Genomic DNA, 26,092 nt, shown 5'->3' on the forward strand with positions numbered 1-26,092 from the left:
GTGATTAAACTGGAGAGAATACAGAAAGGATTCACAACGATGTTGCCAGGACTGGAGGGCTTGAGTTATGAGAAAAGGCTGAGTTTGTTTCGCCAGGTACCTGGGTAGGAAACACTTAGAGGGATATGGAACAAATGCAGGCTAAAGGGAGAAGACCAGGCAGACATTTTGGTTGGCATGGACAAGTTGGGCTGAAGGCCCTGTTTCTGTGCTGTATAACTTTATGAGTCTAAGTCCCAGAAGGTGCAATTCCCCTCAGCCTGCAGTTGATACCAATGACAGACGTTCACTCCATCAGTGCTTCAGAACTAGTCTGGGTTGAAATCAATCTAAGATAATCATTAAAATGAGGAAATGTGCAACAAGTTATCCATGAATTAATACTCCAAAACTATGTGGAACGTATGTGTAGAGCAGCCTTATGTCAGTGTTCTGTCTGGACACACTGCTCCATGCTCACTGGCTCTGACGGCCACTTACCCTGACCAGGGCAGAGTACAGGTAGATATTGTGAGGCATGATCACGGCGCCGACGATGCCAACTGCCTGCTGCAGCTGCTTGCTTTTACAGCCCTCGCAGTTGGGCACAAACATCCCCGTTAGCAGCTGCCGCTGGTCTGGCTTCACAGTCACGTACTGCGAATGGAGAGCACAAGAACACAGTCAGTCAGATGAGTGATGGTACACTCCACCCCGGCATCCCCAGACACAAACGTGCAGTCAACGAAGATCAAAGAACCTACTGCATCCGGAGTTCACAACATACGGTCAGTGGCCACTTTATTAGGCTCGCCTGCATATCTGCTTGTTAATGCAAATATGTAATCAACCAATCACGTGGCAGCACCTCAATGCGTAAAAGACACCATGGTAGCGCAATTCCATTACAGCTCGAGGCGTCAGAGTTTGGAGTTCAATTCCGGTGCAGTCTGTAAGAAGTTTGTACGTTCTCTCCATGAGGACATGGATTTTCTCCAAAAATGCATCGGTTAGTAGGTTAATTAAACATTGTAAATTGTTCTGAGACTAGGCTAGTGTTAAATAGGAGCTGTTAAAATTTTCAAATTATTTAGAGATAAAACATGGTACAGGCCCTTCTAGCCAACAAACCACACTGCCCAGCAAGCGGCCTATTTAACCCTAGCCTAATCACAGGAAGAAGGTCCCATGTGCCACCTAGGCACTAAGGGTTCAGACAATGTAGTCACAGGACAATTTACAATGACCAATTAACCTACTAACTGGGTTGCTGTGTGGCGTGCGTCACTGGTCCTTGCTATACAGTATCTCTAAATAAAATTTAAAAATAAGCATGCAGACATGGTCACAAGGTTCAGTTGCTGTTGAGTCTAAATGTCAGAATGAGGAAGAAATGTGATCTAAGTGACTCTGATCATGGAATGATTGTTGATGCCAGACAGGATGGTTTGAGTGCTTCATGCACCTCAGAAGCTGCTGATATCCTGGGATTTTCATACAGCGGTCTCAAGCTTACAGAGAATGGCACAAAAAATAATCATCTAGTAAGTGTTAGTTCTGTGGAACGCCTTGTTACTGAGAGAGGTCAGAGGAGAATGACTAGACTGGTTCAAGCTGACAGGAAGGTGATAGAAACTCAAATAACCACATGTTAAACAGTGGTGTGTAGAAGAACATCTCTGAACTCACAACACATTGAATTTGAAGTGGATGGGCTACAGCAACAGAAGACCACAAACATGCTCTCAGTGGCCATTTTATTATGTACTGGAGGTACCTAATAAAGTGGCCACTAATCATAGACTCCTCTACACTGGAGAAACCGGATTCAAATCGGGTGATGGCTCTGCACACCCACTGAACTTTACAGATATAGAAACTCAAAGAGACTTGTGCTGATTGATTTGGTTATTCAGCCTGGGCCTAGCAGAATGGAGAAATTTACTTATACAGTCATCTTGTATCATTGATTGATTCAACCAATGTTCAAATCGGGTGATGGCTTTGTGAAGCAGCTGTCACTTTAATTCTCCAACCCATCCCCACTCTGATCTCTCAGTCAGGAGCTGCCTGCACTGTCATAGTGAGGCACAATGCAAGCTTGAGGGACAGGTCTGATCTGTGATTTTACTGAATCTTTCTTCATCCATTGGTACAGCTGGGGCAGATCCCACTGCCCTGCGATAAGCAACACATAACTCAGACAAAGAACAGCATCTGTTTCTTTAACCCATCTGACTCAGATTTTGCCTTTGTCCTATCAGTCCCCCACCCCCTCAAGTTTTCTGCAACTTAAGCTAACTTGTGTTCTCTCTCATCCAGGTCTGATGAAGGGTCAGTAACTGTTTCTTTTTCTGCAGTTGCTGCCTGACCGGTTGAGTGCTTCCCGCATCTTCTGTCTTCAGTTAAGAAGTGCTGAGGAATGTAACTGGGCAACTTTGTTTAAAAATTAATTCACAGGACGTGAGGGTTACTGGCTATTTATTTCCCATCTCAGATTACCCCTTGAGAGGGTGGGGGCGAGATGCCTTCTTGAACCGCTGCAGCCTTTCTGGTGAGGGAGCTCTGGGGTTTAGACCCAGTGATGAAGGAACAAAGATGTGTTCCCAGGTTACATGGAGTGGCACGGTAGTGTAGTGGTTAGCGTAACGCTATCACAGCACCAGCGACCTGGGTTCAATTCCCGCCTCTGTATGTAAGGGGTATGTACAGTCTCCCCGTGACTGTGTAGGGTTTCCCTGGTGCTCCAGTTTCCAGATGTATGGATTAGTAGGTTAAAATTGGTCACATGGCTGTAATTGGGCCGCGTGGGCTCAGAGGGGCCAGAAAGGTCTGTTATTGTGCTGTATCTCTAAATAAATAAGTCAGGCCGGTGTGCGAGTCGAAGGGAGCCTGTAGATGGTGGTGTTCTGTAGCACCTGCTGCCCTTGTCCTTCTTGGGAGTGGTATTCATGGCTCTGCACACCCACTGAACTTTACAGATATAGAAACTCAAAGATACTTGTGCCGATTGATTTGGTTATTCAGCCTGGGCCTAGCAGAATGGAGAAATTTACTTATACAGTCATCTTATATCATTGATTGATTCAACCAATGTTACTTGACTTCAGTCCATTCATGTACAAGTAGAACTTCAGGATACTGAACATCAGGCCCCAGATGGGCTTCTGGAGGCTGAATCTTGTACAGAGAAGCTTAGCAAAGCACTGGGGCAACAAACAGCTGGAGGAACTCAACTGGCTCCAGCAGCATCTGAGGGAGGAAAGGAATTGTCCATGTTTTGAGTCGGGGCTCTGCATCAGATCTTTTGTTCGAGATTCCAGTAACTGCAGTCTCTGGGGCAACACACACAAAATGCTGGAGGAACTCAGCACACCAGGGAACATCAATGGAAGTGAATAAGCAGTTGACGTTTCTAACTAAGACCTTTCTGCCTCCATTAGCAAAACGCTGCAATTATGTCAGGCAAATCACAAATGCATAATTCAGTAAGATTTAACATATAAAAACAAGTACAAAAAGTAAGAGCAAATCCAAGCCCGATGTTTTTTCAGCATCACTGGGACTAAGTCCTCCCCAATAGTTCAGTGTGGGAGCACCTTCACCAGACGTACTGTAGTGGTTCAAAGACACAGATCACCCCCACCTTCTAAAGGGATAAATAGGGATGGTCAGTAAAACCACAAGACATTGGAACAGAATTAAGCCATTCAGCCCATTGAGTCTGCTGTACTATACCATCATGGCTGATTTATTTTCTCCCCTCAGCCTGATTCTCCTGCCTTGTCCCCATAACCTTTGAAACCCTTACAAATCAAGAATCTAGCAACCTCCACTTTAACTATATCCAACGGCTTGGCCTTCACAGTCGTCTGTGGCAATGAATTCCACAGATTCACCCTCCTCTGGCTAAAGAAATTCCCCCTCATCCCTGTTCTAAATGGACATCCCTCTATTCTGAGTCTGTGCCCTCTTGTCCTAGACTCTCCCACAATAGGAAACATTCTCTCCATATCCATTCTATCTAGGCCTTTCAATATTCAATAGGTTTCAATAAGATTCCCCCTCATTCTTATATACTGCAATGCGTACAGGCCAAGAGCCATCAAACGCTCCTCATAAGTTAACCCTTTCATTCCCAGGATCATTCTCGTGAACCTCCTCAGGACCCTCTCCAATGACAGCACATCCTTTCTTAGATATGGGGCCTAAAACTGGTCTCAATACAATGCAATCTGATCAATGCCTTATAAAGTAAATACTGACCTTGGCATTGACACTCAGGTCACAGAGAAAAATGGTGAAGCAACTACATGGGTATACTAAATTTTAAAAAAAATTGTTCTAAGAAACCAACTTACCTCATAGCCAAACGTGATTGCCATAACTGTAATAAGGAACCCAAACAAAGCTTCCAGTTTTCTCAGACCTGAGGAGAAATTGGGCAACTGTTACATTGATCACCTGAACAATGACAATGGATACTGTTTGACCATTATCAAAATAATGGCCAATGAGATAAAAGTTGATTATGACAGTTTAAGCCAACGCAGACTTCAGTGTCCCCACTTGGAGGCATGAACGCATGTATGTCTGTCAGTTACTCATTCCAAGGATTGCCAAAAGGGCAAACTTTTTCAGAGTACATGGGTAGTGGAAGGATTAAGAGAGAGAAATGCAGTGGACTGTGGGCATCAACAGTGCTCACATGGAGCATTATTGCTTTTTGAGTCTGAGGGTTCCAACTTAAAGCTCCACTACAGAACCTTGACTTGGCCGCCACGCTGTCTGTGGCAATAAGTTCCAGAGATTCACCACCCTCTGGCTAAAGAAATTCCTCCTCATCTCTGTTCTAAAGGTACAGAGGCTGTGCCCTCTGATCCTAGACTAGGTCCAGTGATTTCTCATCTCCCCACCACTTCTCTCCTTTTCCATGCTTCATTCTGGCTCTCCTCTTAACCCCTTCTCTTCTCATCATCTGCCCATCACCTCCTTCTGGTTCCCCTCCTCCTTCCCTTTCTCCCATGTTTCACTCTTGTTTCCTATCAGGATTCTTCTTCTTCAGCCCCTTAACTTTTCCACCTATCATCTGTCTTCTATGGGCAACCAAATTTTTGATCCAATTCTGACAAGTCACTGTGGATCCCATACATCCTCATTTTCTGGGTGAGCTTACCATGTGGGGCTTTGTTGAATACCTCATTAAAATTCACGTAGACATCCACAGCTCTACCTTCATCACCTCCTCAGGACAGATATGACTTGTCTTGTGCAAAGCCATACTAATTAGGCCATAGTTTTCCAAACTGCTCGTAAATCCTATCCCTAAGGAGCCTCTCCATTTATTTCCTACCACTACCATGAGATTCACCAGCCTATAAATTCCAGGATTATAATTTATTATCAGGGGTATGGACAGCCAGATGTGGAGACACAGGGTGCTCAGGCATAGTGAGTACAGTTTGGACAAGGGCTCGTCTCTGAGACTAGCTGTTGGAGCAGGGAGTCACGTGGCACAATCACCTAAAAATGACTGCTTTGAAGAAACAATTATCATTCACAACTGTTATTAAAGATATTACAATACTTCCCCTTTTCCTTCATAAAGAAATGATAAATGACAGCATACTGATGAATGGAATCACGTCACTGGTTTTCCTACTCTGTGATCTAAACTTTTCTCGTTCATGTACCTGTCCAAGTGTCTTTTAAAAGTTGTTAGTATACCTGCCTCGACCACTTCCTCTGGCAGCTAACACCATATACAGTAGATACCACCCTCAGGTTCCTATCAAATGTCTCCCCTCTCACAGTAAACCTATGCCCTCTAGTTTTTGATTCCCTACCTCTGGGAAAAGGCTGTGCATTCACCACATCTTTGCCCCTCATGGTTTTTATACACCTCAATGAGGTCATCCCTCATTGCCCTACATTTCAAGTCCTAACCTGCCCAAACTCTCATTGTAACCCAGGCCCTTTGCTTCAGGCAACAGTTTCATGAATCTTCTCTGCACTTTTCCAGTATAATAATATCTTTTCTATGGCAGGCCAACCAAAACTGTATGCAATACCTCACGCGACTCCCTTGTCCACTTGTCCCTCCCCACTGATCTCCCTCCTGGTACTTTTCCATGCAAGCGGAATAAGTGCTTCACTGCCCCTACACCTCCTCTCTCACTACCATTCAGGGCCCTAAACAGTCCCTCCAGGTGAGGTGATACTTCACCTGTGAGTCTGTTGGAATCATCTACTGTATTGAGTGCTCCCGGTGTGGCCTCCTGTAAATCGGTGAAACCCAACATAAATTGGGAGACCGCTTCACAGAGCACCTACGCTCCATCCGCCAGAAAATGCGGGATTTCCCAGTGGCAATTGATTTCAATTCTACTTCCCACTTCCTTCTGACATTGTCAGTCCATGGCCTCCTCTACTGCCACAGTCAGATTGGAGGCGTAACACCTTATATTCCGTCTGGGTAGCCTCCAAACTGACGGCATGAACATTATTTCTCGAACTTACGGGAATTGCCCTTTTACCATTCCCCATTCTTTGTTTCCCTACTCTCACCTTATCTCCTTACCTGCCCATCACATCTCTCTGGTGCTCATCTTCCTTCCCTTCCTTCCATGGGCTTCTGTCCTCTCCTATCAGATTCCCCATTCTCCAGCCCTTTATCTCTTTCACCAATCAACTTCCCAGCTCTTTACTTCACCCCTTCCCCTCTGCTGGTTTCACCTACCACCTGCCACCTTGTACTTCTTCTTGCCCCCTGCCCCCACCTTCTTACTCTGACCTCATTTTTCCCAGTCCTGATGAAGTGCCTTGGCCTGAAACATCAACTGCTTACTCATTTCCGTAGATGCTGCCCGGCCTGCTGAATTCCTCTGGCATTTCATGTGTGTTGCTACATCTGCAGTCTCGCCAACATCTTATGCAACTGCAAGATAAGGTGAGTGCACACTATCTCTTTCTCAATGTGTGGAACCAAAAACTAAAAGACATAGGTTTAAGATAAGAGTTGAACAATTTAAATGGGACCTGAAGGGTCCCTTTAAAATCTTTTACCTCTGCACGTGAAACTTGCTCTGGCAGCTCATTCCATATATAGTACACCATTTTTCACACAAAGTACATGCAGGTACCATGTGCAGTTAGATCTCCAGTTTAAATTAACTTCATGGTCACCGCAGACTACAGGAGGAATGGAGACAGGCTAACCCCTATAGACACCAATGGATCTGGGGCTGAGCGGGTGAACAGCTTTAAGTTCCTCAGCATCCACATCACCGAGGATCTCACGTGGTCTGTACATACCGGCTGTGTGGTGGAAAAAGCACAACAGCACCTCTATTCACTTCAGACAGTTGAAGAAGTTTGGTATGGGCTCCCCAAATCCTAAGAACTTTCTATAGGGGCATAATTGAGAGCATCCTGACTGGCTGCATCACTGCCTGTTATGGGAACTGTACTTCCCTCAATCGCAGGACTCTGCAGAGAGTGGTGCAGGTAGCCCAGTGCATCTGTAGTTATGAACTTCCCACTATTCAGGACATTTACAGAGACATGTGTGTAAAAAGGGCCCAAAAGATTATTGGGAACTCGAGTCACCCCAACCACAAACTGTTCCAGCTGCTACCATCCGGGAAACGGTACCACAGCATAAAAGCCAGGACCAACAGGCTCCAGGACAGCTTCTCCCACCAGGCCATCAGACTGATTAATTCATGCAGACACAATTGTATTTCTATGTTATATTGACTGTCCTGTTGTACATAATGTTTATTACAAATTACTATAATTGTACATTGCACATTTAGACGGAGACATAACGTAAAGATTTTTACTCCTCATGTATATGAAGGATGTAAGAAATAAAGTCAATTCAATTCATTTCAATTTGTGTGCCGAAGGTCCTGTTCCCATAGTTTACTGTTCTATGTACTAAAAGTACCTGACCCCTTTAGAAAAGTCAGCGCAGATTCAGATTCATTTATTTATCACATGTACCGTACATCAAAACATACAGTGAAATTCATTATTCGCCCAAACGTTTCCACTCATTTATCAACGATGAGCCTGGTCCTGTGTTCTACTTCTCTATGTTCTGTATTCTCTTTTCTAATTTCAGTTCTAACGAAGGAACTTTCACCCTTTCTCCGTCCACAGACTCTGCCTGACCTGTTGAGTGCTTCCGGCGTTTTCTATTTTGACAACAGATTCCTGAATTAGGAGCATTGCAAATGTGAGCACGTGATTAGTTTCATGATGCAACCAACCGGACTCACGACTGAGGTGTTGCACCAGTTAGCAATCTTTCCCCGCCCCTTTGGGTCACTTTGCTTTCACTATGTCCACAAGTTTCAGGTATGTCGCTGGTGAAGACATCAGGTAATGGGAGGAGGCAGCTCCGATATCCTCCCATATTCCAAAGACACATGGGTTAGAGTTAGTAAGTTCTGGGCATGCTATGCTGGCACTGGAAACATGGCGACACTTGCAGGATGCCCCAGCACATTCGTGACGCAAACAATACATTTCACTGTGTGTTTCAATGTACTGTACATGTGGCAAATAATGCTAATCTCTTTAAAGGCTACAGGACCAGATACCATCCCAGCTATAGGACACGACAGCTGTGCCCCAGAAAGAGCTGTGTCTCTGGCCCAGCTGTCCCAGTGCAGTTACAATACCGGCATCTACTCAACTATGTGGAGAAGCGTGTTCTGTTCGCAAAAGGGATACATCCAATCTATCTTCAATCTTCAGCCAAGTACAGAAGTTGTTGTTGATGATGGTGTCAGCGGTATTGACTCATCAACAAGCTGCTTATTTTTGTCCAATTTGGACCACCAATCTCCAGACCTGGTCACAGCCTGTGTCCAAACACAGACCAAAGAGCTGAACTCCAGAGGTGAGGTGAGAGTGATGCCCCTCAATACCAGGGCAGTGTTTGACTGAGTGTAACGTCAAGGAGCCCTGTGAAATTGAGGTCAGTGGACAAGGGGGAAACTCTGCAGTGGCTGTTGGAGTCACCACCTTGAACAAAGGCTGGGTCAATCACCCAGGACATCACTGCAGGGATTCTTCAGGGCAGAGTGTCCTGAGCTGAACTATCTTCATCAGTGACCTTCCTTCCACGATACAGTCAGAAGTGGGGATGCTCACTGATGGGTTCAGTTTCATTCACATCTTCTCAGCAAATGAAGCAATCCATGTTGGCCTTCAGCAAGGTTCAGACATGGGCTATAGGTAGCATAAACATCATGCCACAGAAGTGCCACTGATTGGCCATCTCCAACAAGGGGGAGTTGAGCAACCTACCATTCCAGTCACCAATGACGAGAACCTCAATGAAAACATGGCTACAAGAGCAGGTCAGAGGGTGGGATCCCATGGCGAGTCACACCCCAAGACCTCTGCACAATCTACAAGGGACGTCAGGGGTATGATGGAACACTCCCCACTGGCATGGTGTGTGCAGCTCCCATGACTCTCAGGAGACTCAAGGTCATCCAGAATAAAACAGTTTGCTCGACTGACACCCCATTCCCACCCCCTCCTCTAAACATTCCCTCTCTCCATGACCAATAGATAGAGACTGCAGTGTGAACCCTCTACAATGTGCTGCAGTTATTCACCCAGGCTACTCTGGTAGCACCTCACAAACTTGTGACCATTACCACCTAGAAGGAGAAAGGCAGTAAGTACACTGCCTACAGGTTCCCTTCCAACTCACCCACCATCCTCACTTGGAAACATACTCCATTCCTTCGTCACTGGATCTAAACCCTGAACTCCTTCTCTAACAGCAATGTGGTTCATCCCTCCACCTTCTTCAGGACAGCTTGGGATAGGCAATAAATGCTGGCCTTGACAGTGGTGCCTATGTCATCCTGAAATGTGAGTAAACCTGTTCGTCAGCCTCTTATTGACTTTTGTGGATCTAAGCCAATAAACCCGTTCTGCTCATGATGGTTCTGGGTGAGTGCACTCGTTCAGCCAAATAGCCAGCACAATGGTACAGCAGGAAGGGCCACCGTCTCCCAGCTCCACCGGCCTGGCTTCAGTCCTGACCTCCAGCTGCTCCGACGTTCTCCCACGTGCTAACAACAATCAAGCTGATTGGTTGATCGGTCACTGCCATCAAAGTCCAGCGCAGAGTGTACATGTTGCTACATGTGAACTTAAACACATTAGGCAACACACAGAAAATGCTGGAGGAACTCAGCAGGTCAGGCAGCATCTATGGAGGGGACAAAGAGTTGAATAAGAAAGTGGGGGGAAGGAGTACAAGCTGGCAGATGATAGGTGAGACTAGGGGAGGGGAAAATGATGTGAGAAGCTGAAAAAGGATAAATGAAACAGATAAAAGGATTAAAGAAGGAATTTGATAGGAGAGGACAGTGGACCATAGAAGAAAGGGGAGGAGATGGGCAACCAGAGGGAGGTAGTAGACAGGAGAGGAGAAGAGAAGGGGTGAGGGGTGAACCTGAGTTCTTTATTCCCCTCTGCAGATGCTGCCTGACTTGCTGAGTTCCTCCAGCATTTTGTGTGTGTTGCTCAAGTTGTCTGACGTCTGCAGAAGCTTTGTGTTTACAAACAGTACGTGTGCAGTCTCAGAGACTGCCTCTGGAATCTTTTCCTCATAACCCTGCAGACCAGGGAGCAGGCAGTCCCATGACACAAACATTCAAGCAACAATGACTGTATTACACATTCTGCAATCGCTCTCACACAAATGGCATCAAACTTACCATATTTATCCAAGAAGAGGAAGAAAAATGTGTCTGCAATAGTTATAATTACTCCGCCCCACAGGGGAATCCTAAACAGAGAGACAGAGGACGGTTAGACAAATAGTTCCCCCTCTGAGGCTCAGGACACTGACCCCTACCACTAGCACAGTGAAACCTGTGAATATCATGTTTCTTTCTAACAAGTCAAAACTTTGAGCACAGTCACCACAGAAGCTGTTCAGTTTTGGTGTGGTCAGTTAGTAACTGCAGTACATAACCACACTATTTACAGCTTCGGAGGAAGTTACAGCAATGCCTCATATTTCCCAGGACCATGTGCTATTCCCTGCCTCAGATAACATTTCAATCTTATTAATCAGAGGCTTCAGAGGTGCTGTGTGTAACTTGTGAGATTATGGACAGACTCTGTTACTGAGCTTGTGTCAGTGTGGGAGATATTAGGGAGTCTTGGAATTAGTATGGAAGCTGGCTCTTCAACCCAGCTTGTCTATGCCAACTAAGTTGTGGGAAGCTAGTGAAGCAATTATGGTGGCCCTGCATAGATTTCTGCTTCATCTCTGGCTACAGGTGAGGTTCCAGAGGACTGGAGAGTGACTAATGTGGTACCATGGTTTAAAAAGGGTATCAAAATCAAGCCAAGAAACTGTAGGCCATGAGTCTGACATCAGTGGTGGATACATTGTTGGAGGGGTTTCTGAGGGCCAGGATACTTGGAGAGTCCAGGTCTGATTTTGGACATGCTTTGTGCATGGGAAGCTGTGTCTGATAAACCCCTTAGAATTTTCTGGGGCAGTAATTAAAAGAGTAGCTGAGGGTAGGGCAGACTAGTCTGGGAGATTAGATCACATGGGATCCAAGGGCAGATATCAGATTGGATTCATAATGGTCTCAGTGGAGGGAAGCAGAGGGTGATGGGTAATGGCCGTTCCTTGGACTGGAGACCTCTGTCTAGTGGTGGCCCACAGGGGTCGGTGCTGGGACCTTTGTTTGTAAATACTGTGTTTAGAAACACATTGGATAGGAATGTACACAACATGGTTAGTAAGTTTGTGGTGATAGTAAATCGGTGGTGTTGTAAACAGTGTAGGAGATTATGAACAATTACAGGGGAACCTTGATCAGCTGGGTAGAGGGCTGGGGATTGACAAATGGCTCTCAATCCAGGTGAATGTGAGGTTTTGCACTTTGTGAGAGCAGACCAGGGTAAGGACTTATACAGTGAATGGCAGGACCCTGGGGAGTGTCATGGTACAGAGGATATCTAGGAGTACAAATGCATCATTCACTAAAATCAGTATCACGGGTACATAGGGTGGTGGAAAAGGCTTTCTGGCAAACTGGCCTTTGTTGAGTACAGGAGTTGGGAAGTTATGCTGTTGTCATACAAGTCATTGGTGAGGCCACACAGAGTATTGTATCCAGTTTTGGTTGCCTTGCTATAGGAAAGATGTTACTAAACTAGAAAGAGTGAAGAAACAACTTACTAGGACATCTATTTGGCTTGAGGGCCTGAGTTACTTGGAGAATTTGTGTAGACTGGGACTTTATTGCTTGGAACGAAGGAGATCGAGGGGGTGACCTGACAAAGGTATATTAAATCATGGACAAGTTGACAGCACGCAGTCTTTTCTTGGGGGGGGGGGGGTACTAAAAACAAAAGGACATAGTTTAAGATCAGAGATGAGACATTTATAAGTGACACCAGGGGCAGCTTCTCCACAAAAAGGGTGGTAAGTATTTGGAATGAGCTGCCAGAAATAGTGGTTGAGATGGACACATTAACAACATTTAAAAAAACATCTAGATAAGTACATGGATAGGAATGGTTTAGAGGTTTATGCGCCATATGTGGGCTAATGGGACTAGCTAATAGGTAACACAGCATGGATGAGATGGGCCGAAAGGCCTGTTCCATGATGTCTGACTATTCCATCAGTGTGTTGCTGCAAGACTATTGGTTTGAGACTGCATTGCTCCAAGACCATTTCTGCAAGACAGTACTGCTACAACACTATTTTGTGTGATGGTTATTCCAAAACAACCATTGCCAGTAATGCAATGCCGTGAGAATTATTCTGTGAAACTTTTGCTGCAAGGGTAGTAGTATTGCTAGGGTAATGCACTGCTGTGAGGCTCTTCAAGTAAGGTTGCATTGTTTTAAGACTAGTAGTACTGTAATGTGTTGCTTTAACCCTGTGTGACTGAGGCTATTACCACAACCCTGTACAACTAGAAGACTGCTTGCTGTGAAAATATTACTTTGAGCTTTCATTGCTGCCAGGATGCATTCCAGCATGACACTGCTGTAGGGCTGTACTCTTCTCAGACTGCAATAGTGAGACTGCGGCTGCAAAATTGCCCCACTGCCAGACTATTTACAAATGACTATCTGACCATTACCAAGATTACAGTACTGCAGGTATTACTGCAAACACGTGTTGCTGCAAAAACATTGTACAAGACTATTGCTACGTTTCTGCTTTGCTGAAACTATGCTGCAGAGCTATTACTGTAAGATTCTATTGCTATAAGATACTGTGTGAGACTGCATTTTTGCAAAATTGCATTGGCGCAAAGACTGTATATTACGTGAAGGTCATACTGCAGCATCATTATTACTGCAGTGATATAAGATGGTATTGCAATAAGACTATCATTGCAAAACTACATTGGTCTGAGACTACAGTGCTGCCTGAAATATTGCATTGGTGTGAGAATATTAAGACGAGACTATGGCTGCAAGATAATGGCGTTGCGAGTCTGCGCAGTTGTGAGACAATTGCTGCATGGCTGTATTGCTGCAAGAACATTGCTGCACTGGTTTGCTGCAGGACTGCATGAGAGTGAGGCATCGTTAATATGGGAGGAAGGCTGTACTGGGAAGAGTGTATTATGAGGGAAGTTGTGTTTACTGGGAGATGGTTTACAGGGAACTTGCAATGCAATTGCAATATAGGACAGATACAAAAGCACAGCGTTGCTTCCTCACAGCTGCAGAAATCCGGCTTGAATCCTGACCTCAGGTACTGCCTACATGGAGTCTGCACGTTCCCCTTGTGACCGCATGGGTTTCCCAGGCACTCTAGTTTCCTCCTACGTCCCAAAGATGTGTGGTTTAGTAGGTTAATTGGACACTATAAATTGTCCCCGGCATGTGGGTGAAGGCAGAACCTGGGGAGAGTTGATGTGAACGTGTGGAGAGTAAAAAGTGGTATTAATGTAGGATTGGTGTAAAATGGTTGGTTGTTGGTTAATACAGTCAATGGGCTGAAGGACTGTTTCTGTACTGTATCTCTGTGCCTCCTTGAATCTGAGACAATGAGACTGTCACTTTCCTGGGAAATTTTACTGTTGTGTGAAATGGATGAAGGTCTGTTAGTGGAGAGAATCCAATTACTGGAGTCACTATTAGTCCTGGAGGCATAGTGATAATCACAGTGCTCTACAGCACACCATGTTAATCAAGTATCTGTTACTGGGTCAGAGCCTAATATTGAGGGAAGGTCTGTGACTGGGGGATAGTGGGAGCCATCAAACAGCTGGAGTCTGTGAACGAGAGGAATAGTCCAAAGGTGGAGAGATTACACACTGTGGGATGATACGATGACACTGTAACATGGAGACAATAGTGTTGTAGAAAGATGCATTCTGGAAGGAGACTACTACATTGGTGGTAGGACAGCTTTTCTCCTTTGTGTGCGTTTCCATTACTGGGTGGATCAGATGTTGAAACCTAATGCTGCTGGGGTCATTATCCAGAACGTCAATGTACCCCTTGCTGAAGTCAGTGAATGGATGAATACACTTTGTGGAAATCAGTCCCAGTATTTAATGTGAAGTTTTTGTGAATAAGAAATGGACACAGTGGACAGCCAAAATGTGCCAATCAATACCCAATACAGTTCAAAATGATTGCACTCTACCTTCCAACAGACAGCAGGTTCAGAGCGATGGCCGATCCAATCACTTCCTGCATGTCCGAACCGATGATTGCCAGTTCCACCATCAGCCAGAGCAAAATCCGAGGGAACTGGAACATTGACAAGGTGGTAAGTGTTAGTCCTGAACCAGAGCCTGGCAGTCTGATACAGCGGAGTGGGGCCCACAAGACAACGACTGAGAACACATTTATACAGATCAGGGGGCAGTCAGGGTGAGCATGGGCCTTCTATTACCAATTCAGAGAAGAATTTAAAGCAATACACCCAGTTATTCTTTTCAATTCCCTTACTGACCATAATTTCCTCTGAATGATCATCATGCTGATACCGGCAATTCAGTGAAAGGATCCGGATTTAATCAGTTATTTCCATAACTTTGGTGCCTGGCAATGGGATCGGCCTTTTGACACTTCTCTACACTGTGAAACCAGAACTGGGCCCACTGCTCACAGTGGGAGAGATCATAACTGTACCCAGTTCTGTACATCACACAAAGGCCCCACGGTTCTTCAATACTCCCATTGGCCCCATAGTTCATGGAGTATGTCCCACTGCATTTCTTCCCTCCAAAATGCATTACCTCACATTTACCAGGAATAATTCCATCTAGCCTGTTCCTCTGCCCATTTAACAGGCTACGCTCATACAGCACAGGAAATGGACGAGGCCGGTTCATTAGATACACTTAAGAATATGTGGATAGGTATGTGGATGAGAAGTGCTTAGATTAATCAAAGTAGGACAACAGAGTGATCTAGGAATGGTGCATAGTTCCCTGAAGGTGGAATCTCATGTGGATAGGGTGGTGAAGAAAGCTGGCCTTTATAAATCAGAGCATTGAGTTGGGATGTAATGTTAAAATTGTACACGGCATTGGTGAGGCCAAATTTGTAGCATTATGTACAGTTCTGGTCACCGAATTATAGGAAAGATGTCAACAAAATAGAGAAAGTACAGAGGAGATTTACTAGAATGTTACCTGGGTTTCAGCACCTAAGTTACAGGGAAAGATTGAACAAGTTAGGTCTTTATTCTTTGGAGCGTAGAAGGTTGAGGGGGGACTTGATAGAGGTATTTAAAATTATGAGGGGGATAGATAGAGTTGACGTGGATAGGCTTTTTCCATTGAGAGTAGGGGAGATTCAAACAAGAGGATATGAGTTGAGAGTTAAGGGGCAAAAGTTTAGGGGTAATACGAGGGGGAATTTCTTTACTCAGAGAGTGGTAGCTGTGTGGAACGAGCTTCCAGTAGAAGTGGTAGAGGCAGGTTCGATTTTGTCATTTAAAAAAAAATTGGATAGGTATATGGACAGGAAAGGAATGGAGGGTTATGGGCTGAATGCAGGTAGGTGGGACTGGGTGAGAGTAAGTGTTCAATACAGACTAGAAGGGCCAAGATGGCCTGTTTCCGTGCTGTAATTGTTATATGGTTAAAGCAGGGTGGAGTTCACACTTCTGTCTGTATCAATGGTGCTGAGCTGGAGGTGGTTAAGAGCTTCAAGTTCTAAGATGTAAGATATCACCAGCAGCTTGTCCTGGTTCAACATGTAGATGCTATGGTCAAGAAAACACACCAGCACCTCTACTCCCTCAGAAGGTTAAGCAAATTCGGCATGTCCCTGATGATCCCTCCAATCTTTACTGTAAGCATCACAGCTTAATACAACAACTGCCCTGCCCAAGACCCACAAGAAATTGCAGAGAGTTGGGGATACACCCTGTGTATCACATAAACCAGCTCCCCTTCCATTGACTCCATCTACACTCACCTTGATAAAGCAGCCAGAACTTGATTAAGCAGCCAGGACTTGATTAAGCAGTCCTTAATCAAGGACCCCTCCCACACTGGATATACTCTCTTCTCATCTCTTTCATCAGGCACAAGACACAAGAGCCTGAGAATATGAACTACTAAGGTCAAGGACATCTTCTGTCCCACTATTATCAGACTCTTGAACAGACCTCTTATACAATAAAGATTAATTTTTGATCTCCCAATCTACATTGCTGTGGCCCTTGCACTTTATATGTTTATCTGCACTGCACTTACTCTGTAACTGTAAACTATTTTCTGGAGTCTGTTTTACTTTTGTACTACCTTGATGTTGTCTCCTACTGGCCATGTAGTATACTCCCAGTAAAGTGAGCGCCTCTTTTCATTTCCCACACTCTAACCGCACAGCCTCATTTGAAGAATGGTTTAGGATTCGCTCCCTGCAGCAACTGGCAACCTTGTCATATCTGTCTCAGAGGCCGACATCAAAACACCTTGCAAAAGAGTGAACCCTTGCAAAGTGCCGGGCCCTGATGGTGTACCTGGTAGGCACTCAAATTGATTGTGGACTTCAGGAAGAAGTTTGAGGGTCAGAAGTGTGAATGGTGACCAGTTTCAAGTTCTTGGGCGTCAACATCTCTAAAGTTCTATCCTGGGCCCAACATATTGATACAATTACGAAGAAGGCATGCTAGTGGCTATAATTCATTAGGAGTGTGAGGAGAATTGGTATGTCACCAAAGGCTTTAACAAATTCGGTGATTCCGGAACAGCTTCTTCCCCTCTGCCATCTGATTCCTAAATGGACATTGAACCCATGAACACTACCTCACTACTTTTTTATTTCTTTTCTTTTGCACTACTTATTTTAATTTAACTACTTAATAACATATATACACTTATTGCAATCCAGTTTCTTTTTCTCTGTATTGATTTATCATGTATTTCATTGTAGTGTTGCTTCATCATTAAGGACCGAATAGAGGTCATGGGTTAAGGGTGAAAGGTGAAATGTTTAAGGGGAAACTGAGGGGGAGCTTCTTCACTCAGAGAGTGGTGAGAGTGTGGGATGAGCTGCCAGTGCAAGTGGTGCATGTGAGGTCGATTTCAGCATTTAAGAGAAATTTGGATAAGTACATGGATGGGAGGGGGATGGAGGGCTATGGTCCAGGTGCAGGTCGATGGGACAAGGCAGAATAATAGTACAGCATGTACTAGATGGGCCAAAGGATCTTTTTCTGTGCTGTAGTGCTATGTGACTCTAGGACTTGATAACTGAGCTGCATTCCCCGCAGGAAGCCACCACAAGCTCTTAAAGGCCTCTAGCACCCAGATACCTGATGCCTATATTCAAAGAGCAGCAAGACACCTTGTACTGTTGGCCAATCCCTATTTATTCAAGTGTGGCTACTCGGAGACCTCAGGGTTACAAGGACCCTGGGGCCAATGATTGGTTGATATGCTGGGCATGACTTCCAATGAAATATTGGCTGATACTTTCCTCTGTAATCCACTGCTGGTGTATTCAGGCTCTGGGTTTCCTTTATGCCTTTTATCGTACTGTGACAGCAGTGTTGAATGTGTTCAAATATTGACTAAAAATCCCACTGTTCACCGGTTTAAATGTGTTGCTTTGTGCAAGAAGCCATTTTTGTGTTGATTGCCACCCATCCAACAGAGGGCATGCAGGCCAATAGGATCACAACATAATTCCCCACCGTAGATGCTGCCAGACCTGTTGAGTTCCTCCAGCATTTTGTGTGAATTGCTCAAGCTTTCTGTATCTGCTGAATATATTATGATTATATTGTGCTTGTATTTCTTTTATTGCATGTTGTGCCAACACAATACAGCAAATTTGTAAGACATGTAAATGTATATGGCTAATAAAATTGATCTGATCTGATCTCATTTCTCTATCTATGCCCTGAAGTTCCCTCAAAACATCAGCTATTGCATCTCTGCACTCCTAATATGGATGAAAATACGTGTAAAATACCGGCATTATTTGGTGGAGACATGTAGGACTTTGATATGCACCTTCGGGTACTTCCTGCGGCAGACCTCAGCCAACTGCATACCACTGACAGCTCCTAAGCGAGCCGAGAGCCTCTGCAACATAAGGCCAATGATGGTGGCCAACAGCAAGACCCAGAGGATCTGAAGAAAGACCGGAGAGGAAAAGCAAGGTGAAGCTAACAGGTTATCAGCCAAACATCATAAGTATTTATATCTTAGCCCTGTCATTAACCCTTGGATTCTGTGTCATGTATACAAATGGATTGCACCTGCTATCAGTGCAGTTATCAAATCAACCGGGGCCGCACACGGTGGATCGGCGGGTAGTGCCGCTGCCTTGGACCTCCATCCTGACCTCTGGCTTTCTCACACGTCCCAAAGGTGTGCAGGCTCACTGGGTTGATTGGCCGCTGTAATTCGCCCCTGGTGTGTGGGTGAGGGGTAGTCGATGGGGATGTGGGGAGAATAAAATGGGATTCACGTGGATGGGTGATTGATGATCAGCACAGACTTGGTGGGCTGAAGGGCCTGTTTCTGTGCTAACAGGTGGTGAGCTTTTGGCGCCGAGTTGGTTGGATCTCCGTTCTTAGAGAAAGATTACGGGTGACCCAGGAGAGCCAGGGGGCTCTATCCAGTCTTGGAGTGCTGTTCACTGTAACCATGACTGAACAATCCTGGGAGATCTCTCCATTATGAGCTATTATTGTATGTATTTGTTTACTTATTTTTATTTGCACAATCTGTCTTTTATACAATGCTTGTTCGTCAGTCTTTTGTTTATGTACAGTTTTCATCAATTCTACTGTATTTCTTTATTTTTCTGTGAATGGAAAATGAATCACAGGGTTGTATATGGTGACCTAGATGTACTTTGATAATAAATTTACTTTGAACTTGACTTTGATTTCCCAATATGCACCAGCAGCTGCAGGTGAGCCTGGTCCTGAGCTGGAAAAGCATGGCTAACACTAGAGGTTCTTCTATTCACTCAAAGGATGTGGGGTTCACAGGCATTTATTGACCCTCCCTAGTTGCCCTTAAGAAGGTGGTTGCGAGCTGCCTTCTTGAACCACTGCCCTCCTTGATGTGCGGGTATACCCACAGCGCTGTCAGGGAGGGGTTTTGACCCAGCAGTGGTATATTTCCAAGTCAGGGTGCTGTGGCTTGGAGGGCAACTTCTGGGTGATGGTGCTCTTTTAACGAGGAACACCACAACACGGGCCCAGTAAGCCCACGCCACCCAATTGTGCCCATGTGGTCAATGAACCTACTAACCCGTATGCCTCAGAATGTGGGAGGAATGCCATGCAGTCACGAGGAGAACGTACCAATTCCTTAGAGATGATGGCAGAACTGAACCCAGGTCGCTGGTGCAGTAACACCGTGCCGCCTCGGGAGGAATAGAGAATGCGTTCCTCATGAATTTGCTGCCCTTGTCCTTCTTGCTGGTAATGATGACTCCGCACCAGATGGGAATGGTTTTGGGGATTTAGACACCAGGACTTGAACAGCACCAGTTCCCGAGGTCCTGGATCTGCAGGGGAAGCACCCCCATAACTCTGTTTAAACAGAGGAGGGTGGTATGGGCCAAGTTCCCTCTCCCAGCATCACCAGGAATACTGAGTGTTTCCCTAAAACTGGCACTCACCTCAGGTCCAGGCCCAGCCAGGCACCTGGCCTCTCCTGAGCACTCCATCCCCGCTTGACATCGCAGGCCAGGGTAGCGGAGCTCGTGATGGTCTGCTGCCAACTGACAGGGGCCCTCGGCCTCAGTGACATTGTGCCCCTGACAGCAGCTGCTCAGGGTTGCCAGTGGCTGAGCAGTCCTAGCTCTCGGCCTCAGGCAGGACATCCAGCATCCAACAGGACCAGCCATTCCACTGTTGGTGGGTCCATAGAGTCAGAGGATTTCACCTCCGGCTCTCGAGCTATGCAGAATTAGGAGAGACCCAGGGGAGGGTTGGACTTTCCCCAAGGCAGAGAAGCAAGGGTTTGGAGTAAGGGTGTTCAAGGTTTAGGTGGAGTAGTTAGCCCTGGGTGGGGATGGAGGTTGGAATCTGGATTGCACTGACTGAGAGGGTGGTGGAGGCAAACACTCTCACAATGTTTAAAAAGTATTTAGACAAGCACCTAAGTCACTGAGGTAGAGAAGGCTGTGGATCAAATGCTGGTAAATTGGATTGGTACAGATGGGGAGTTGATGGTCAACATGAACAGTCAGCTCAAGGGCCTCTTTTGTTACTGTATCACTCTAAGATTTGATGACTTTTAGCTGAACATATTTTGGCATCATCTGTGTCCTGGGACAGCTGTTCTTCCTGCGCTACTGCTCAAATCTAATTTCTACTGAAGCCTGGACAGACATCTTGCTGACCTTGAGGGTAGAATTTTACAGTAACACTGGATGATTCTGTTTTTGTGTACAACAACAGACCAACGGCAAGTATTAACAGAGTTGGGAGATTTTCTAAAAGGGGTATGAAATGTACCTTATACCCTGCCACGGCACCAGACTGAAGGTCAGATTCAATGTTTCCTGGGTCCAGATAAGCAATGCTCATAAGAAATCCAGGTCCTGTAAAGGCCCAGAGCTTCCGAAAGCTAAACTGAGTCTAAAGACAAAAAGAAAGAACAGTCAGTTAGACACCAGAGAGGTGAACTTTAAGCCCCACATATTTAATGATATCAGAGAAAGAGAGAGAGAGAGAGAGAGAGAGAGAGAGAGAGAGAGAGAGAGAGAGAGAGGGAGAGAGAAAGAGAGAAAGAGGAAAAAAAGAGAAAGAGAGAGAGAGAAAAAGAGAGAGACAGAGGGAGAGCGAGAGACAGAGACAAACAGAAAGAGGGGCAGAGGAGACACAGGTGACTTTTCAGAACACATTTGCTGGTGGGAAAGAGGAGAGGAAGAGATTTTATCCTTGGGGATGAAGGAAGTCCTGCATATTACTAGGTTGATGCCTGGATACGGGAGGCAGAAAAGCCATAACATGGGCTGCCAGTTCCACAGGGAAGGGAGCAGCGTGATTTGCATCTTTACACAATCAAATTCCTTCCCCCACCCCAACTACCTGGATGAAGATAATTCTGTGACACCGATCAGCTTTCAGCTGACTTCCCATAGCCCAAAATCCACAACAAGAGACGAGTTGATGTCTCTTGGAGCCATTGGCCTTGGGCCACCCTTAACCAAATTGCTGCCCCTCTCCCTAATGTTAGACTAACATCTGGGTGAGGTACGTATGTCCATGAACACATAACCAGTCCATTATATCTGGTGGCGGGACCCTCCACCAGCTGCGCCCACTCCTGTGGTCTTGTCACCGTTCCAGTTACTCATGGAAGATCACAGGCTGACATCCATCCCAATATCGAGACCTGTGCAAAAAGCAACGGCTGAGGTTGCCGACCCTTCCACCATTGACACAGTTTCTAAGATGTCCAGGAGGACTGTGTCTTCCTGAAGACTGAGTGTGCAATGTCCCTGGCTCTGAGTAAGAGGCTGATTGTGGGTGAGACCTTCCTGACCACCAACCTCTCCAGTGACTCACCTTCATTCCTGGCGAGTTCTTTCTCCTCCACCCCTTCCCTGCACCACTTAGGGGAGGGGAGGTCAGGGATCAAACTGAACTTTTTGAAGAGGTAACAGAGTTTATTGATGAAGGCTCCTTGGCCATGTAGTACTAGTAATCTGCCTAAACCTATCGACTTACACCCAAACCATAGCCCTCCATACCCCTCCTATCCATGTACCCATCCAAATTTATCTTAAATGTGGAAATTGAACCCACATTTACCACTTGTGCTGGTAGCTTATTCTACACTCTTACCACCTTCTGAGTGAAGATGTTCCTTTTAGATATTTCACCTTTCACTCTTAACCCATGACTCAGTTCTAGACTCACCCAACCTCAGTGGAAAAAGCCTGCTTGTGTTTACCCTGTACTTACCCCTCATAATTTTGTATACCTCTCTCAAATCTCCCCTCAATCTCATATGCTCTAGTGAATAAAGTCCTAAGCTTTTCAACTTTCCCTGTACTACAACTCAGGTCCCACAATATCCTTGTAAATTTTGACTGTACAATTTCAAGCTTATTAACATCTCTCCTGTAGGTAGGCGACCAAAACTGCACACAAACCTCCAAATTCAGCACCATCAACATATCATCCACCTTCTACATATCATCACATCCCATCTCCAGTACTCAATACTTTGATTTCTGAAGACCAGTGAGCCAAAAACTCTCTATCTGACCCTATCTACTTGTGACTCAACTTCCAATGAATTATGGATCTGTATTCCCAGATCCCTTTGTTCTACCACACACCTCAGTGCCCTGCCGTTCACTGTGTAAAACCTTTTCTGGTTGGTCCTCCGAAAGTGCAACACCTCACACTTCTCTCCATTAAATTCCATCTACCATTTTTCCAGCTGGTCTAAACCCCGCTGCAAACTTTGATAGTCTTCCTCGTCGTCCACTACACCCCCAATCTTGGTGTCATCTGCAAATTTGCTGATCCAGTTAACCACATTATCATCCAGATCATTGATATAGATGACAAACAACAATGGACCCAGCATCGATCTCTGTGGCACCCCACTAGTCACAGTCCTCTAGTCAGAGAGTCAACCATCTACTACCACTCTCTGGCTTCTTCTGCAAAGTCCATGTCTAATCCATTTTATTACCTCATCCTGAATGCCAAGCAACTGAACCTTCTTGACCAACCTCCCATGTGGGTCTTTGGTAAAGCCCACGTACAAATCCATGTTGACTATCCCTAATCAGTCACTGTCTATCCAAATACTCATATATTCGGTCCCATTAGTCCATAAGACGTAGGAACAGAATTCAGTCATTCAGCCCATCGAATCTGCTACACCATTTGATCATGGCTGATCCATTTCTCTCTCAACCCCATTCTCCTGTCTTCTCCCCATAACCTTTCATTCTCTGACTAATCAAGAATTCAAGAATTTCACAGATTTGCTACCCTTTGGCTAAAGAAATTCCTCCTGATCTCCATTTTAATTGGATGCTCCTCTAATCTGAGGCTGTGTCATCTGGTCCTGGACTCCCCCGCTACAGGAAACATTCTCTCCACATTCACTGTAATGAGCTCTTTCAACATTCAATAGGTTTCAATAAAATCCTGCTCCCCCCCAGTGAGTACAGGACTAGAGCTCCTTTACACTACTCAGTGATCCACCTCAGGTCGAGGTGTAACTAGTCCCCTCTGTACAGGTCATACCTTCCCCAAAAGAGATCCCAGTGATCCAGAAATCTGAAACCCTGTCCCCTGCACCAGTTCCTCAGCCACGCATTCGTCTCCCAAATCACCCTATTCTTGCTCTCACTGGTGTGTGGGACAGGCAGCAAATCTGGAGATCACTCTGCTGGAGGACCTGCTTTTCAGATTTTACCCAGCTCCCTAAGTTCGGTCTACAGGACCATCCTCCTTTTCCTACCGATGTCACTGGTACCAATATGTACCACGGCTTCTGGCTGCTCACTCTTCTCCTTCAGAATGCTGTGGACCTGCTCTGAGACATCCCTGACCCTGGCACTGGGAGGCAACATATCATCAAGGTGTCTCTGTCACATCCACAGAATCTCGTGTCTACTCCTCTATCTATGGAATCCCCTATCACTACTGTGCTCCTCTTCTCCACCCTTCCCTTCTAAGCCACAGGGCCAGACTCAGAATACCTTCCAATAACTTACTGATGTCAGGCTCACAGGCCTATAATTTCTCAGTTTACTTTTAGAGCCTTCTTAAACAATGGAGCAAGTTTAGCTATCTTCCAATCCTCCAGCACTTCACCCGTTGCTAAGGACTTTTAAAATATCTCTGCTAGGGTCCCTGCAATCTCTGCATAAGCCTCCCACAAGGACCAAGGGAACAACACCTTGTTGGTGGGATTTATCCACCCTACTTTGCCTCAAGACAGTTGGCAAGTTAGAAAATTTAATCCAATGTTGGCTTGGTGAAAGGAATCAGAGTGTGTTAGAGAGGGAGTGTCGTTTTAGTGACCGGTGTTTTGCGCAGGGATCAGTGCTGGGTCCTGAGATGTTTGCAATAAACACGAATGACGTGCCCTTCCTGACTGAGAATATGAGATGAAGAAGACACTAGGCCTTCACTGAATGCTCCCATGAAGGGATCCTGGCTACCCAGACAAAACACAATCAACCATTGAATCAGTTCCATCCCACCTCCACTCCCCCAAATAATACTGCAGGGGGAGATGCCTCTGACATGCAGACTTACTGAGTTGCTGTTAGGGATTGGGATCTTTTCCTCTGTATCTTCTTGGAAGCTCAGTTCCATGGGCAGAAACGTTCCAGGCAGGTTTGCACTACTTTGACTTGTGTCGATCATCTCGGACGGCTTGTCTGAAAACACAGATGGATCACAACACAGATTCAGGAACAGCTTCTTCCCATCTGCCATCAGATTTCTGAACCTGTGAACACTACCACGCTATTTTCCTCTCTTTTTGCACTACTTATTTATTTTTAATATATTTCTCATAGTAACTTTTAGCAATTTTTATGTGTTGCACTGTGCTGTAAAACAATAAATTTCACAACATAAAGCCTGTTACTGATTCTGACAACACAAGTTCAGAACAGTTTCCAGTACTCGGAATGCTCTCCTCTTAATTTTACTTCTGACGACAACTCTCCTGAAGGATTGGCATATTCCTACCCTGTTGGTGATTGAGAATCTGGGGAAGCTCTTTGCTCAAGAGTACTGAGGTGGCAGCAAATCCGTCTACTGCTCCATGTATATGTGTTGAATTATTGTCCCACCAGGAACCTGGCTGGAAACTCAAAGTCAACTTCCGCCCTTCCAATTTCACCTGCTCACTGGCATTCTGACTGCAGCCTTTCTTCCGCAGGAGCTCGCCAGCATTCTTCCAGGCTGCGGCTTACCAGAGAGTAAGGGAATAGGGCAAACCTGACCCTACGCTCACCAACATACACTTAGCGGCCACTTTATTAGGTACACCTATGCACCTGCTCATTAATGCAAATATCCAATCAGCAAACTATGTGGCAGCAGCTCAATGCATAAAAGCATGCAAACATGGTGAAGAGGTTCAGTTGTTGTTCAGAACAAACATCAGAATGGGGGAAGAAATGTGATCAAAGTGACTTTGACTGTGGAATGATTGTTGGTGCCAGATGGGATGGTTTGAGTATCTCAGAAACTGCCGATCTCCTGGGATTTTCATCCACAACAGTACCGAGAGTTCACAGAGAATGGTGTGAGAAACAAAAACAAAAATCCGGTGAGCGGCAGCTCTGTGGGTGAAAATGGCTTGTTAATGAGAGGAGTCCGAGGAGAATGGCCAGACTGGTTCAAGCTGACAGGAAGGTGACAGTAACTCAGATAACTACGTGTTACAACAGTGGTGTGCAGAAGAGCATCTCTGAATGCACAACATGTCGAACTTTGAAGTGGGTAGGCTACAGCAGCGGAAGACCACAAATGTACACTCAGTGACCACTTTATCAGGTACAGGAGGTACCCAATAAAGTGGCCACTGAGTGTAAAGCTCATTGTTAACAGTGGTATTGTGGCTATTCTTGATCTGGGGTGCTTTTCAAGTTATCA

At 45.4% G+C, this 26,092-nt stretch overlaps 1 protein-coding gene across 1 annotated transcript in view; it reads right to left on the reverse strand.

Annotated features, from left to right (window-relative positions):
• LOC132384736 (natural resistance-associated macrophage protein 2-like) overlaps positions 1-26,092 on the reverse strand; it is a 57,788-nt gene that overhangs the window by 24,442 nt on the left and 7,254 nt on the right. Inside the window, exons 3-9 of the mRNA XM_059956170.1 lie at positions 24,740-24,864; positions 20,960-21,082; positions 18,492-18,611; positions 14,660-14,766; positions 10,734-10,804; positions 4,341-4,408; positions 481-636 (exon numbers count right to left, since the gene is read on the reverse strand). Coding sequence (XP_059812153.1) covers positions 481-636; positions 4,341-4,408; positions 10,734-10,804; positions 14,660-14,766; positions 18,492-18,611; positions 20,960-21,082; positions 24,740-24,864 — 770 coding nt within the window. The remainder of the gene's footprint in view (positions 1-480; positions 637-4,340; positions 4,409-10,733; positions 10,805-14,659; positions 14,767-18,491; positions 18,612-20,959; positions 21,083-24,739; positions 24,865-26,092) is intronic.

The sequence above is a fragment of the Hypanus sabinus genome, chromosome X1, assembly GCF_030144855.1.
Source record: "Hypanus sabinus isolate sHypSab1 chromosome X1, sHypSab1.hap1, whole genome shotgun sequence".
Classification (NCBI taxonomy): domain Eukaryota; kingdom Metazoa; phylum Chordata; class Chondrichthyes; order Myliobatiformes; family Dasyatidae; genus Hypanus; species Hypanus sabinus.